The sequence below is a fragment of the Lutjanus erythropterus genome, chromosome 18 (assembly GCF_056507025.1).
Source record: "Lutjanus erythropterus isolate fLutEry1 chromosome 18, fLutEry1.hap2, whole genome shotgun sequence".
NCBI classification, from domain to species: domain Eukaryota; kingdom Metazoa; phylum Chordata; class Actinopteri; order Lutjaniformes; family Lutjanidae; genus Lutjanus; species Lutjanus erythropterus.
The window spans coordinates 19,242,471-19,257,030 of NC_139334.1; the positions used below are offsets into that span (position 1 = coordinate 19,242,471).

At 40.2% G+C, this 14,560-nt stretch overlaps 1 protein-coding gene across 1 annotated transcript in view; it reads right to left on the reverse strand.

Moving 5' to 3' along the window:
* hs6st1a (heparan sulfate 6-O-sulfotransferase 1a) overlaps positions 1–11,790 on the reverse strand; it is an 85,966-nt gene extending 74,176 nt beyond the window's left edge. Inside the window, exon 1 of the mRNA XM_084742306.1 lies at positions 10,935–11,790. Within this exon, the coding sequence (XP_084598432.1) occupies positions 10,935–11,434 (500 nt within the window). The 5' untranslated portion in view covers positions 11,435–11,790. The remainder of the gene's footprint in view (positions 1–10,934) is intronic.
* Positions 11,791–14,560: the final 2,770 nt, after the last annotated feature.

Here is a 14,560-nt window from a genome sequence, read left to right on the forward strand (position 1 = left end):
AAGAAACACATCACTCTTGCTTTTCTTTCCCGCGCTCTCCCTTTCTCCCTGTTTGCCCTCTTTGTCGAGCGTACAGCCAGAGGGGCTCTGCTCCACTTCGGCGTCATTCAAGTTTTATCAATCATTGAAAAAAGCCTTCCCCGATCTATAATGGCTAATCAATAATGAAGGCTTGGAGGCTTCACAGACCACCAATACAGACAGTCGTCAGCGGTCAAGCGGATCCCCTCTCCTTGTCCCGTCTTTACAGAGCACCGAGGTGAAACAGCTGGGGCAAATCAATGTTAGCAACGGCCTTAACTCAACTTGACCAGACGCGTTTGAATTCTGGACAGTTTAATGTTGATTCTATGATCCTCCTGCAGCAGAGGGTTATAAAGAAGGAGGCAGGCCTCCCCAGGGAGGGGGGAGCAGTGAAAGGAAATAAAAAAATATAGCAGATCACACAGAATAGTCTAGATGTGTGTGATTTGGTTACAGAGATAGTTCAGTAGAATTTTACTGTTTTTCCAAGAGTAAGAAGCAGAACAGACGTAAATGCCTTTGGTGTTATGTCAAACAGCAATATTAGGCCATCTTGGCTCAACTGTTGAATGTCTATGGGATCAAGTAACATGATCATGATTGAGGAATTAAGCAAATCCAAGCAAGTACAAAAAAAGAGGGGTGACTTTTTCCAAACACTGTCTGAAGGGAGGCCAGCTGGGCGATATGGCTTAAAGGATGTCACAATATTTTAGGCTATTACACAATATACAATATATATATCTTGATTAACACATTTTCTTTAAAACAGCACATTAGGGCTGGGCGATATGGGAAGGTTCAACCTTAATGTTGCCTACTTGTCCAAAGTCAGTTTGCCCCTGTATAATAAATTGGCTTATTTATTAAAGTTTAACAAATGACAACAAAGACTTAAATTAACTGTCATGTTTAACCTAGGGCTGCAATGTCTATGAAATGTCCAAGATGACGTCTTTAAATGTCTTGTTTTGTCATAACCAAAGACATTCACTTTTATATAACAAATTGAAAATTGGAAAATCTCCCTACTTGAGAGACTGAAACCAGTATTTTCTGCTATTTTTGCATGAAAAAGTACTTTAAAGACTAACTGATGATCATAAAATTTTAATAGTTTAATTATTTTTACACTTGCCCAGTCAGTTGAGGGAACTGGTAGATTTACTTGCCTAACATAGCATTTTACTGTCCCTGAGCAGGTGAACAATCCTTATTGTTGAGCTGTGCAATATGGACAAAATGAAATATCACAATATTTGTGACCAAATACATTGGTATTGCAATGATATTGTACAGATGACAATTGGTGTGTTCACAAAATATTAACATAAATAAAGTTTTTGACAGATAATCGTCAATAATGTGGATACAATGGCATAAGGCAAATAAAAGAACAGCTAGAAAAGTCTGGAAAGTTCAGAAAATAACATCACTTTATTGTCTGTTATACAGCCTTTAAAAACAGAAAAAGCCGATACTTATGCCCTGTCACAATATAACAATATCCAAAATCTAAGACCATATCTAGTTCACATCATGATATCAATATAATGAATATATTGCCCAGCCTTATTCCTGTCTCAGACTTTGAAAACCCTAAAGAACACAAGCACCCACGTTTTACTCTGATAATTAGCATTATTCAAAACCAACAGTTTGATATTAATCAGGCTGTTTTGCATCATCCACACCCCAACAGCTGTCTGCTGCAAAATGGCTGCAGATAATCAGCACGCCAGGAAGTCAAACTGAAACCCCGTGTGTGTAGCGAGAGGCCCAACAGAGGTATCCACATATCCTATTGAGCTAAAGTCTCTCAACTCTGAATTGTGAGGCTGGGTTATACGTTACGCTGACCTGAGGCTGAACCTGAGTTGAACTCTTGTAGTTGAGGGGAGGCAGCCGTGTAGCTGAGAGAGAGGCCTGTCAACACTCGCCGCAAGCTACTGAACAAGAAAACACATAGGGGCCATATCTCACCCTTTTATGTGTGAGATTGCGTGCACGTCCAACATCCTTTCACTATATTGTGAAGGGCAGAGAATAAAACTTGAAGAGCCACTTGCTCGACTGCATTATCTGCTGTTAGTGGGCTGATCTAGTGTTGAATTTAAGGCTAACATTACAGTTGTTTTTTGTTCAAGTGTTTCTTGAAACAACATAGAAAAAACCCCACAATTCTCTGCAACAAAAGAGGATAAAATAAAGGGAGTGTTAAGCCTGACAACATCCAAGTGTTGTAAAGTATACTGCTGACTGCTCACTATACACTGTCCTTGGTTATCCTTTTAACCCATATGGAGTTCAACTAAAGATTCACATTATCTATTGGAATGAGTGGTTTCCAATCTGTTGGGCAGAAATTCCTGTGAATTGTTAGATAATTTACCACTTGAGGCCTCGAAGAACTATTCAAATAAAACCGTGTGGGAAGGGAGAATTAGATATTGATTGAACTGGTGGCAATATGTAGACCTACACATAAACAACCTGTGACAAGGGGTTGAAAATGGACATGAACTAAGGCCAGACTTGAAATACAGACACAAATCATTATCAGGTTTGCTGCGATTGCTCCGTTAATACAGATTTTTGGAGAGGAATATTTCATATGTCGTGCCCATGGAGAGTTTTTGGACTCGTAACTCAAGGTGGAAAAGAGAATTTATTTTAGAAAAAGTATTTATCAAATATATTTCTAAGAACTGCTAAAAAGGGCCTTACGAGAGAGAGAGAGAGTGAGTCCAACTTTAAATGCATGGATGGACATACAAAATGAAGAAAATAACAGAATATGTTAACTATAATTGGAATTATTTGTGTCACGCTGAGAAAACTGGGTTAACTATGTAACTCCCTGCAGAATGTTTTCTTTTTACAAATCTGTGATTTTACTGTGGGCTAAGGAAAGGAACCCTCCCTAACTGTACACAGTTTGTTGTTTTTGTTTTAATTTTCCCTTGTGTTTGTTACAAACCTCAAAATATGGCATTTCAGATAAACATAAATGGATCACTTATGCATACAATATTTGAAATTCGCTTTAAGTGTTTTCTGAATGTCAATGAAAACAGTTTTAATTAGACAGTAGGCATAGCTTTGTTTTAGGGGTCAAAAGACAAAAAAACCAAAAGGTTTGTTTGAGGTTTAAAATGTGAAAAACAAATGCTCATCACCAATTACCAGAGGCCTATTTGGTATCAGTTTTTTCTAGACATTGTCACCGATTAATCTGGTGTCTACTGAAAAGTCCATTTATTTATTAATCCACTAATGGTTCTAACAGTAAGTGTGAAAACTAATCCATTCAGTGACTTACTTTCACAAAATGCCTCTTTCATTATGCCCACAACTCACACACTTGAAGAGATAGTTGGATTATTTGAAGTTGGATTGTATGAGGGAGGAATACTTATCAATAGTCAGTGTATTGCCTACAGTAGACGGTGGTTGGCACTCCCTCAGTTAAGAGAAGCAGAGAGGGGCATCAACACGAAAGTTAAGAAATGAACTGCTGTGGGCGGCATCAGGTCCACCTAGAAATATCAATATCAGTTCAATCGTATGCTATATTTAGAATATTTTCACCCCTTTACTTTGCCATCAGACAACCTTTTCTGATTGAAAATCATGCATATATAAGCCAGCATCGTTCTTTCCAAACCAACCAAACTCCATAGGCAAAATCAGTAAGTTTACCTTGCAGAACACAGGAGTTGTTTTAATTCCCACTGCATGGATCAGTCAGTTTGTTTGTGTTATTATGTAACTTCAGGGTTTTAAAAGAATAGTTTGGATTCCCTGAAGTCACTAAATAACACAAACAAACTAACATATCCAGGCAATGGTAAACCAATGACTTCTGTGTTTTGCGAGGTAAAATTACTGATTTTTCCTATGGAGTTTGGTCAGTTTGGAGAGAGTCATATCTTGCTTATATAACAGTGGTTTCCCACCAGAAAGGGCTGTCTGATGGGAAAGTCAAGCAGTGAAAATATTCTAAATATAGTGTATTTTGTTGCTGACACTGTCCACAAAAATTTACAGCATAGCGTCCATGCTGGTGCCCCTGGAGGCATGCTGACCTCCATCTACTGTAGGTAATACACTGACCACTGATAAACAGGCCTACCTCACACAACCCCGCTTCAAATAATCTGAACTATCCCTTTAATAAACCAGGTACAGTGAGGCAGGTACTGGTATTAGGTTACTACTAGTATACCTAATTAGAGTCTGGTTTCCATTAAGACAAGCAGGCTTACATCCCATGAGTGAGGGCGACTTGAGCCAAGTAAACGGGTAGGGAATAACTGGCTGACTGGAATAACTGGAATGTTTGTTGGGAATGCTGGAACGTGGTTGCATTTGCAGGATGAGCGGACGTAACCGGCTTTGGAGCGCCTGGCCGCCAGCGCTTAAACCTGGCTAATCTGATTGGATTAACACCAACCTGCCTGGCTATACATGAGTGCATGCACACACTCGTATAGAAATGCACACACACACACACACACACACACACACACACACACATTTGTACTATATGCCAATCAGTCAGGGCTGTAGCTTCCTGGAGTTCATCTGGATTCTGGGTTGTGCTGGCTGGCTGGCTGGCTGGCTGATGGCACCATGCTGGGCTAGCACATGCACACGCATCCGCTCTCACACCACACACACACACACACACACACACACACACACTTTCCATCTTAGAGTGCAGTGATTTGTGCTGTGAATCTGAAACAGACCTATTGAAAGAGGAGTAAAGCCCAGTGCTTGACAACCGTGCTAATTGACTAGCCCCCTCCCCAGCAATGAAACTAAACGTTTTCACCCCTCCATCTTTTATCTCTTCAATCACTCCCTGACAGCTTTCCTCTTGTCCCACACTCATCCCATCCTCTTCCTCATATTACTCTTCATCACTTCCCTCCCTCCTCTTTCCCTCATGCTCATACATGTAATCATTCATTAGAACCAAGGCAGTTGTCCATTAGGCAAAGCAGCCATTTTGGAAATTGCAGCAAATCTTCCATGAAAAGACATTTCCTCTAATGCGGTAGTCACGCTCTGAGGGAGAGGGAGAGAAAGATGGCAAAGGAGAGACAGAAAGACGAGGGGGCAGAGATGGAGAGAGGAGAAAAAAGAGGAGAGGGAGAGGGGAAAGAAAAGTGAAGATAGAGAGTGAGCCCCCCGGCCATAAAGCCACCAAGCGGAAAGCAAGCCTGCTGTTTGATTAGAGAGTGACACCATCATGGAGGGAAGGAGGGAGGAAAGGATGGAAGGCGAGGGAGGGAAAAGTGTTTTAGAGGCAAAGCAGAGGGGATGAAGAAGAGGAGGAGGCGGCGGGAGAAGGAGAAAGAGATGGAGAGAAAAAATGGGGAGTGATTTGAGAGGGCCGCGATAGAGGCAGTAAAATTAGCCCCATCACTTTGCTTACTAAGACGCTCTATGACACACTAGGATTAAAAACAGACACACACACACAGCCAGGAGATGTGTGCACACACATGCATGCACAGGACAGATGGTATCCTCCATCTGAAAGTGTGGCTCTAATTTGAGTAAAGTGATAGGAACCTCCTTAACCAATTAGAAGCCCAATATCTAAAGGCCCCACATTAGGGTCAGTGTCTGTTTGTTTCATTAAAGTGTGTGTACTGCTACGTGTGTGTGTGTGTGTGTGTGTGTGTGTGTGTGTGTGTGTGTGTGTGTGTCCCATGGGATCAGTGAAGAACATTAAAACTGATATAAGAGGTGGGAAATGACAAATCCACTCTGAGTGGCTCTCTGCTGAGTCTGTGAGTTCTTTTCTCCCACAATGCCACTGTTCATCTCGATCTCATCTCATCAGCGATCAAAGACAGACCTGTCTCTCCTACTACGAACCATTCATCTCGCCGCCGCGCGCTCCTGCTTAATGCGCCTTCCTCTAAAGCTGACACATTTGTCACCAGACCAAACTAAGCCTAATCCGTCGTAGCATTTTTTGCCCCTCTCCCACAATTTATGATGCACTGAATTTGAAAAACCACCATATTCAATCCAATTTCCTCAATGTCTCGAGAAAGTTTTGATGCTCTCTGGAAGTAGAAACATTTTGAAGAAACACAGTGATGCAGGCCCGTCTGTAGAATCAATGAATAATACAAGCAAGACAACATGGTGAGGAAAATGTTGCAGCATCAGTACAAAACAGTTCAATAGCAGCTTTGGACATTGAGAAATGTTTTTAAAGTAGATCACCTAAATATCAGACTAGCTTTCTCTGTGCCATTTAATTGCCAACTGGTAAGAATACCTAGTTAACACACTACACTGTAAAAACAAATCTTTGGCTCAACAAAAATATTCAATGCAACAGTTCGCATCAACACTTTTGAATCGTGACAACTTCTAATGAAGTTCAACCAACAAACTAAATTACAGGCCTGGGTGGTGTCTATTTTGTCATACCTTCCTGCCATTTTACCAGGGTTGTATGGCAATAGTCGTGTAAAACCTGTGTCAAACAGCTCAACTCGACTGTACTCCACTGTACTGCAATCCTCCCCCAATGTAGGCAGAGCTGATCGTCATAGCGATGCTATTCCCACAGCTGGGAAACCACACACACTCAGGAGCTTTGCCTCAGTCTCAGAAGCTGCAGCTTTTATTCACTGACAAACTCAGACTGTACATTTACTGCCAGACCGACAACCTTGCTGCTCACCTTTTCCTTTCAGCACACATTCACCGGTGCAGAGATGGACACTGTATACTACAATACAGCAACCCCCTACTAGTTTAAAAGAGAGAGGAATGTATGTGTTTAGGACCATACTGAATTTTTTTTTAATATCCTGCTATTATACCTTTATACTGCCCAAGCCTACTACACTGAGGTAGAGGAGTTCTTTTTTAGTTAAAGGTATATTATGCATATGCTCATAAAAAATTAAGTTGTCCTAACTAGTTTTTCCAAATTATTTAAAAGGATTTAATAATTACCATGATTGTAAACACAAGCTTTTATGTTGACAATTTACACAATTAAGTTGCGCCAATTAGATTTTCTTGAGTCTTCATTACACATAATATTAAGTTGACATAATTACCAATATTATTATATCAACACAACTCATCAAAATAATGTCAGCAACTTAAAGGGCCTATCTAAATAAAAAAAAATAAAAATAAGGATATTTATCTTGCACCCAAGTAGTTAATTAATTGGTGGGAAATGTTCCCCTGACTTACTTTTTATAGTGTGTGTGAAAATAAGTAGAGTTGAAACAATATGTCGATAGGGCTGCATCTAAAGATTATTTTAATTATTGAGTAATCTGTTGATTATAACTTAATCAATTAGTTGTTTGGCCTATAAAATGTCAGAAAATGATGAACAATGTTGATCACTGTTTCCCAAAGTCTCAGGCGAGAGTCTTGTTTTGTACACGACTCAAAGATATTCAATGTACCGTCATACAGGACTAAAAAAAGACCTCAAAATGATTAATTATCAAAATATTTGTTAATTTAATAGTAATTGATTGATTATTTTAGCTCTAAAGAACATTGATTGATCTCCAAATATTAATTTGACAGAAGTCTGATTAATTATTTAGGTAATTTTGGCAAAAATTACAAAATGTATCTTTGAATATCTTAATGTCTTTTGAAACGAGCAATTTAAGTCTGTCAACCTACGCGCTACAAACTTGTGATGGGCCAATAATGAAGCTAATCGCTCCTGGCGGCCCTAAACATAAGTACGACATAAAGTAAAATGACACTAAATGTCAATTACAACTTCCCTAATAACTTTCAATTCTTTAATATATTTGTCTGTTCATGGCTTTTTCACATTTCTTGGTTGTGGGTGTGTTTTTTGACATTCAGGAGGCGTATTTATGTGCTCGAATCCACTGATGGAAATGGTCCTAATTCACATTTTATTTTTGCAGCGTCTGAAACGTTTGTGTAAAATCCACTTGACAGCTGGATGAGAACACAGCTGCACAGAGATGCTGGATCTCAACACTGCAACTGCCGCTGCTGCTGCGAGGTCAAAGATTTCTAGACGGGCCGTTTCTTCCTTTCTGCTTCTTGCAGATAACAACACATTTCCTCCACAAAGTGAGCAGGTATGTGGTCTGTCAGGCATGTAAAAAAAAAGAGGAAACTGTCACACCACTGGCTGAGGCTACAGACTGTTTATCTCAACCACACTGACAATACGCACAGCTGATTTGACAGCTCTGCGTACGACACTGCGCCAAGAAATCCCTCACCACCGTTCTGTAAACACAGATGATCTTTTTCACACTTTCTCTGGCCTCTGCGCCACACTGCTACTGCCCTCAAGACAAATGTCCCTGAACAAGCATTACCACAGTGATACAAGGAAGTCAAACAATGAGGACTTAAACATACACAGACAGAAGCAGATATAGAGGAAAGCAGGCAAGTTGGGGAAGGGAACAAAAGTGTGCTTTCAGCTTTTCCTGAGAGGTCCTTGTTGCAGCGTTTCACTTCACTTCCCAATGGAAGTGGAACTGCGTGTAATATGGAGCAGCATTGTTTTTCTTCAGGGTGCTATTAAGCTTATAGTCCCTTGCTCCTCCTGTCAAGAGTGATAGGATAGTCGATTATACCAGAGGCAAGAGATCCTCTGTGTGCTGTGCTCACACCCATGCATGCATACCTAGATCTCTCTCATCCACTTTGCCTTCCTGTCTCTTTCTGTTCCCGCTGCCTCTTCAGGTGCACACACATAAACACTCACACCCATACAAGAAACAGTGCTCACAAAGTGATGAAAGCCTGTTTATCCTGCATCCACTGTGATATCTCAGCTCGCCATGCAAAATGGACGGACACGTTATCACCTCTGACCAGGGGAAACCACGGGAGTCAGGGACTGACGCCAGCAGCAAATACCAGCGCTAGTGTGTGTGTGTGTGTGTGTGTGTGTGTGTCCCAGCGGTAATAATCACCCGGATTAGAGCGGAGCCAAACCCCCGCAGGGTCCCCCCTCTTCTCCCCACCCCAGCAACCGGCCCAGCCCCAGCCCCAGCCCTGCCCAGCCTGCTGCTCTGATCCCCAGTCTGAGCAGCCATGGGAAGCAGAACAGCCGGCCTGACATCTCCAGCGCGTCTGGCTGCCAGACAGATAGGCAGAAAGGCGAAAAAAACACTTTAAATTCCCACGAATTTCTAACCTCCCCTTTGTCCTATTGATCATCCGAAGACAAAATAAAATATGGAACTGGCTCAGGCAATACAAAGACACATAACCCATTCAACAAGCATACCCTTTAACCACAAGGGTGCAGTCAAATGGAAGTTGATATAGCCGTCAATATGTCTGGGTGAGGGATGCAATATGTTGGCAACAACAATAGGGAGCCGCACAGAAGAAATGGGTTATAACTTAATAAGAATGCGCATCGTGTCTGGATACCTCACAGTCAATGTGAGGGATTATTACTGAGTGGAAATGTTGACTGGATGTATCACACTCCCCTGCCTGGAATGAATTCAGTATGTGATTCTGTGGGAGGGCATCCTGATACTGGCACCTATCAACAATTGTCAGAGGCACTGCTGAACTCCTGTGGCACGCAGTGTCGAAATGTCAATCAACATTTGTCTCTCAGCATCTATTATCATCCTGCTATTTCAGGACAACGGACACAATCCTTGCCACTCTTTTTTTAATTTTAAAAGGAGAAAGCCCTTTGATTTCAGATAACACAGAGACCAACTACATCTATTAACACCCTGCGGGAACCAGAGTGTGTTTGTCGAATTCAGTTATAACACCATTAAACTGCCTTATGTTATGTTCAATCCTCTCTGGTATCACTACTACTTTTTTGTGTTATAAATTTGGCCAAAAATAGCAGAGTACTTGTGTAAAGTTCTGCTATTTTGTGGGCAGAAATGCTTTAAAAATTTACCACTAGATTAGGCCTATTATAACTGTCTCTCCAGAGAAATAAGCCTGTATTAAAGGCAGGCAAAGATGTGCAAGAAGGATGGCAGGAGTAGATCATCAGAGTGTTTAACAATTGAGTAATTTTATGTAAGTTTGATTAGTTTAGTGTGATTAGATTATTTAGATCTAATCCTATAGCAACAGAACTTACAGTTTTGTGAGTTTACAGTTACCTCACTGTACCCTCAGGTGAAGTTTTGATATTTTGTGTCAAGAAATGTGATCAAATTTACCATAAATTAGGCCTATTATAACAATGTCTCCAGGTGATTGTGCCTACATTAAAGGCAAACAAAGGTGTGCAAGAAGTAGGGCTGCCAGGAGTGGATAGGAAATGTTAATCATTTGGTACTTTTTGTATTAATTTGATTTAAATTTTAGCTTTAGATGATTTAAATCTCATCTTGGAGCAACACAACTTAAAGCTTTATAAGTTCAGAGTGTCTTTACTGTGCCTCAAGGTAAAGTTTTGATAATTTGTGTTCTGAAATGCTGTAAAATTTACCATTAGATTAGGCCTATTATACCTGCCTCTCCAGAGAAATAAGGCTGCATTAAAGGCAGAAAAAGGTGTGCTTGAAGTAGCGCTGCCAAGAGTGGATACAGAAAATGTTAACAATTCGGTAATTTTTGCATTAGTGTGATTTAAATTTTAGTTTTACATGATTTAAACATCATCTTTGAGCAACACAACTTGCAGCTTTGTAAGTTTACAGTGACCTTATTGTACCTTCATGTACATTTTCTCTACTGTGGCACCGTAGCAATGCAAATGACATAAAATAACAGTAGTCTAGTTTAAAAGTTAGGATATAATCATCATAATAACGCCAAACAGTTGCTGTGTATTTTTTGACCTAAATCTCACACTTGGGAGTTCTTCATAATCCAGAGTCAATAAAGCAAACATCTCCCAGTCTTACCTTAGATTTTTCTGCTTGTTCTCCTTCTTGTTGAGGACCCCGGGAACACAGTTGGTGAGCTCGGTCCAGTCGGCGTGCAAGCCGCAGCTCCAGCCGGTGGAGAACCGGGAGAAGAGCCAGGTCTCCTTGCGGTTCGGCCGGTAGCAGGTACACTTCTTCTGGCCCGGTCTGCAGTCGCAAGGGACCTCCAGACGGACATTCTGGACCAGGTGCCTGCCGAAGGTAGTCCCCCCGGTCTTCTGGATGTGCAAAAACACGATCACGTCCTCGCCTTTGATTTGGAAATCGATCGTCCTCTCCAGGTCCCTGACGGGGAAATAGTATTTCTTAACGTAGTGGGGGTCCGGAGTCGGGAAGATGTCCCCCTCGTCTTCCTCCGTGAAATAACCGTGCGGGGAGCCGAAATTGATCACCCCGGGAGCCACGTACTGATAGAGAATCAGCATAAAACACACGGATCCGACGACGATCAACAAGAATTTGCTGCTCCTCTCGACCATGTTCCTTCCAAGTGCGGTGCCTGCAGTACGCTACCATTTCCCAGTCAAGCCGACAACAGGGAGCACGGCGCTCGGCTTCTGCATTCTCGCTCTCCCCCGGCCAACAAGCGCTCGTTTTCGGGGCTCAAGAGTGGCTCGTTCCGCGTCGAGACGACCGGCGAAGTTGGCTCATCGTTCACCGAGACTCTTCAACACCGTGAAAGACGCATTGTAACTCAGTGAAAGCCCCCCCGTAGCCGACCCTCCCCCGTTTACTTTACTTTGGTTTCCCGTCCACACAACAGGCTCACTGCATCACCATCGAGTTATGTACCCAAGATGCAGCGCGAATTCTACCTTTTCAACCTCTCTCGCTCCCTCTCTCTCGCTCTGAAAACCGAGTGAAAGGGAGAGTCGCTTTAATTTATTGGTTGCCACGTAACGACCGCGTCATCCGCCAGCAGCCAATAGATAGATAGACAGATAGATAGATGTAGCGTTAATTTTGTAAGGGATGAGCAAGTCATTATTGCGAAATAAACCCCAGCATGCAGGACCATGAAAGGGTTTATTTCACAATAATGCCCCACTCACTATACATTATCCCACTTATTACGTGGTTACTCACCAAAATAAATCAATCAGTAGACAGAAAATGGTGATTTTACAAAGGATTTTGTTGATTGAAAATGTATTTTATTGCTCCGGAAATGTGTCCATAGCAGCAGCCTGTTCTTTATAATAACAGTCTGTTATAATGAAATAACAGACGTAAGAATGTTGTGATTGACCAACCAGAATTGAGTATTTACCAAAACCATGCAATAAAACGCTTACTGCTGCTCAAGTACTGTACTAAAAGTAAGACCATGCAACTTTTTAAAGTTGAGATGAAATTTTAAAAAGTAGTTTTAAACCCTTTTAGATCCACCATCATATTTAACAATAAATACCAAAGCACACAAAAAGTTGAACAAATTGTTCCTGTGTCAAGATCCAATTATGTTTTCTTTCTATAAAACAAAATATGACATTTGCTTACATACATTAGACTGGCCGTGCCCCCTTCTGGAGGACAGAAAACTGGAAACCCCATATACAACAACACAGTTTTTCATATTTTTAAATTACAGTTACAAAAAGCATTTTCCCCCACAGGCCACCATCATAAAATAAACATCTGTAAAACTCTTGACAGGACACCTTGAACTGCAGAGAAAGGTCATTTACGACTCCTATTGTGATTTTTTTTTTTTTCATGGAGGGTTTTTATATTTGTGAATCTTTCCTTGAGCCAAAAAAAGCAATTTAAAGGGGGAATTTGCAGAAGTATTTTATGTTATAGAACAAGACAATATTTTGAGCCTGTGTTAACCACACACCTTATTTCAGGCAAATTAACTAATTTCTGGGTTTCAGGACTCATTCCTGCAGCACTCTCTAACTGACATTACAGTCAGTTTTTTAATGTATGATTATTCTCTACTTATACTACTAACACTGTTTTTTTTAGCATGTAAACATTTCAGCAAATTTATAAAAAAAAGCTTGTGGCTGCGTTTTAGATGGCACTAAATCCCACACATTGATCCGTTAAAGCAAGAAATGTCTTAAAATAGAAATAACACATTATTCATCTTGTAAATGAGAAGTTGTACTCAGATTAATAATAAGACGGAGTAATTAACTACATTTTAGCTCAGTCTTGGTCTGGCAGCCTATAGGTTGTGGGGTCTAACTACTAATGTTAGCAAACTTTTAGATATTCTGTTGACATTATAGAGTCAGATTTGGAAATTTATTAATTTGATTCTTCTCTACTTTTCTACAATGACAATATGTTTTAGCATGACTCAAACATTTCAGTGTTTTTATAATGGGCTTGTGGCCTTTTTACTTCCATCTTGCTTTGAGTGCATTTATCAGTTACTTAGTGAGAATTTTCATATACTCCATCTCAGAAGGAAATATTGTACTTTTTACATTACATTTATTTAACAGCTATAGCCAGTCACTTTGCCAAAATGCAATTCTTGGCTACAGCCTACAGGCAACTGCACTTCTGCCCAAGGACCTTTGTTTTCCTGAGGGCACCAGGTTGTTTGTGTATGGAATTTACTTTGTGGTAACTTTTAATATCTAAATGTGTTTGATAGTATTCACCACTAAAGTGCAACAAACTCAAATGAATTCTTTTCTTGAAATATTTTTTTTTTTTTTGGCCTCTTTTGACCTTACTTAAAAATGACTACAACTTCTCCTAACCTACAAAATTTAAAAATCTAGTTTAGTTTCCAGTTTGGGCTACAGAAATGCATTTTTTAGTACAAGAATCAAAAGTCCCCCCACCCCCCCACCCCCCCTGCTGTAAAGTGTATTAATGATGCATCTTGAATTTCAGAATGAATTCCAACAAATTCTGTGTTTCCAATAGATTTTGGCAAAACCAAAGCAAATACCATTATTTAAAACCTGCATGTTAACAGTACTTTTGATTTCCAATTCAAGACATTTGATGTCTCCCCCCGAAACATGCAACCATGGAAGAATATTACCAACAAAATGTTACACTGAAAAAAAAGTTGAATCAACTGAAAAAAATTGAAGCAATCGATTACATAAAATATTTGACACTCACTCAGTTTAAATACAGTGAAATTCACAAGTGAGGAATTTTGATTCATCAGAAACTGACAAAAAAATTCAAATAGAAACTACAGAAATGACAAACAAGTTCATAAAGATAACCTTTCATTCGAAGGGGATTATGTTGGTACATCAAATCAATAGTCAGTGAAGGTAGATGAGCAATACCGAGGTAAACATGGAGCTGATTTTTTAATAATAATGAGAAACTTTGAGGAGAAGAAAGATGCGTTTCCACTGCATTATTAGTGCTTTGCCGAATAATGCTGAATAATCACTGTGAAAATTAACCAGTTTTTCAATAAATATTTTGCTCAGACAATACAGACACCACCACACACAGGCCTACATATAAAGGTCAAAATAAAACTGCTACACACTAACTGGAGAACAAGCAATATCAGTAAAAGCAAATGCACGCCATCAGATTATGTAAAGTAGATCCCCTCCTGAGTGGAATATGGAAGTAATAGTCCTAAAAGCCTACTCAGCTTCTCTGTT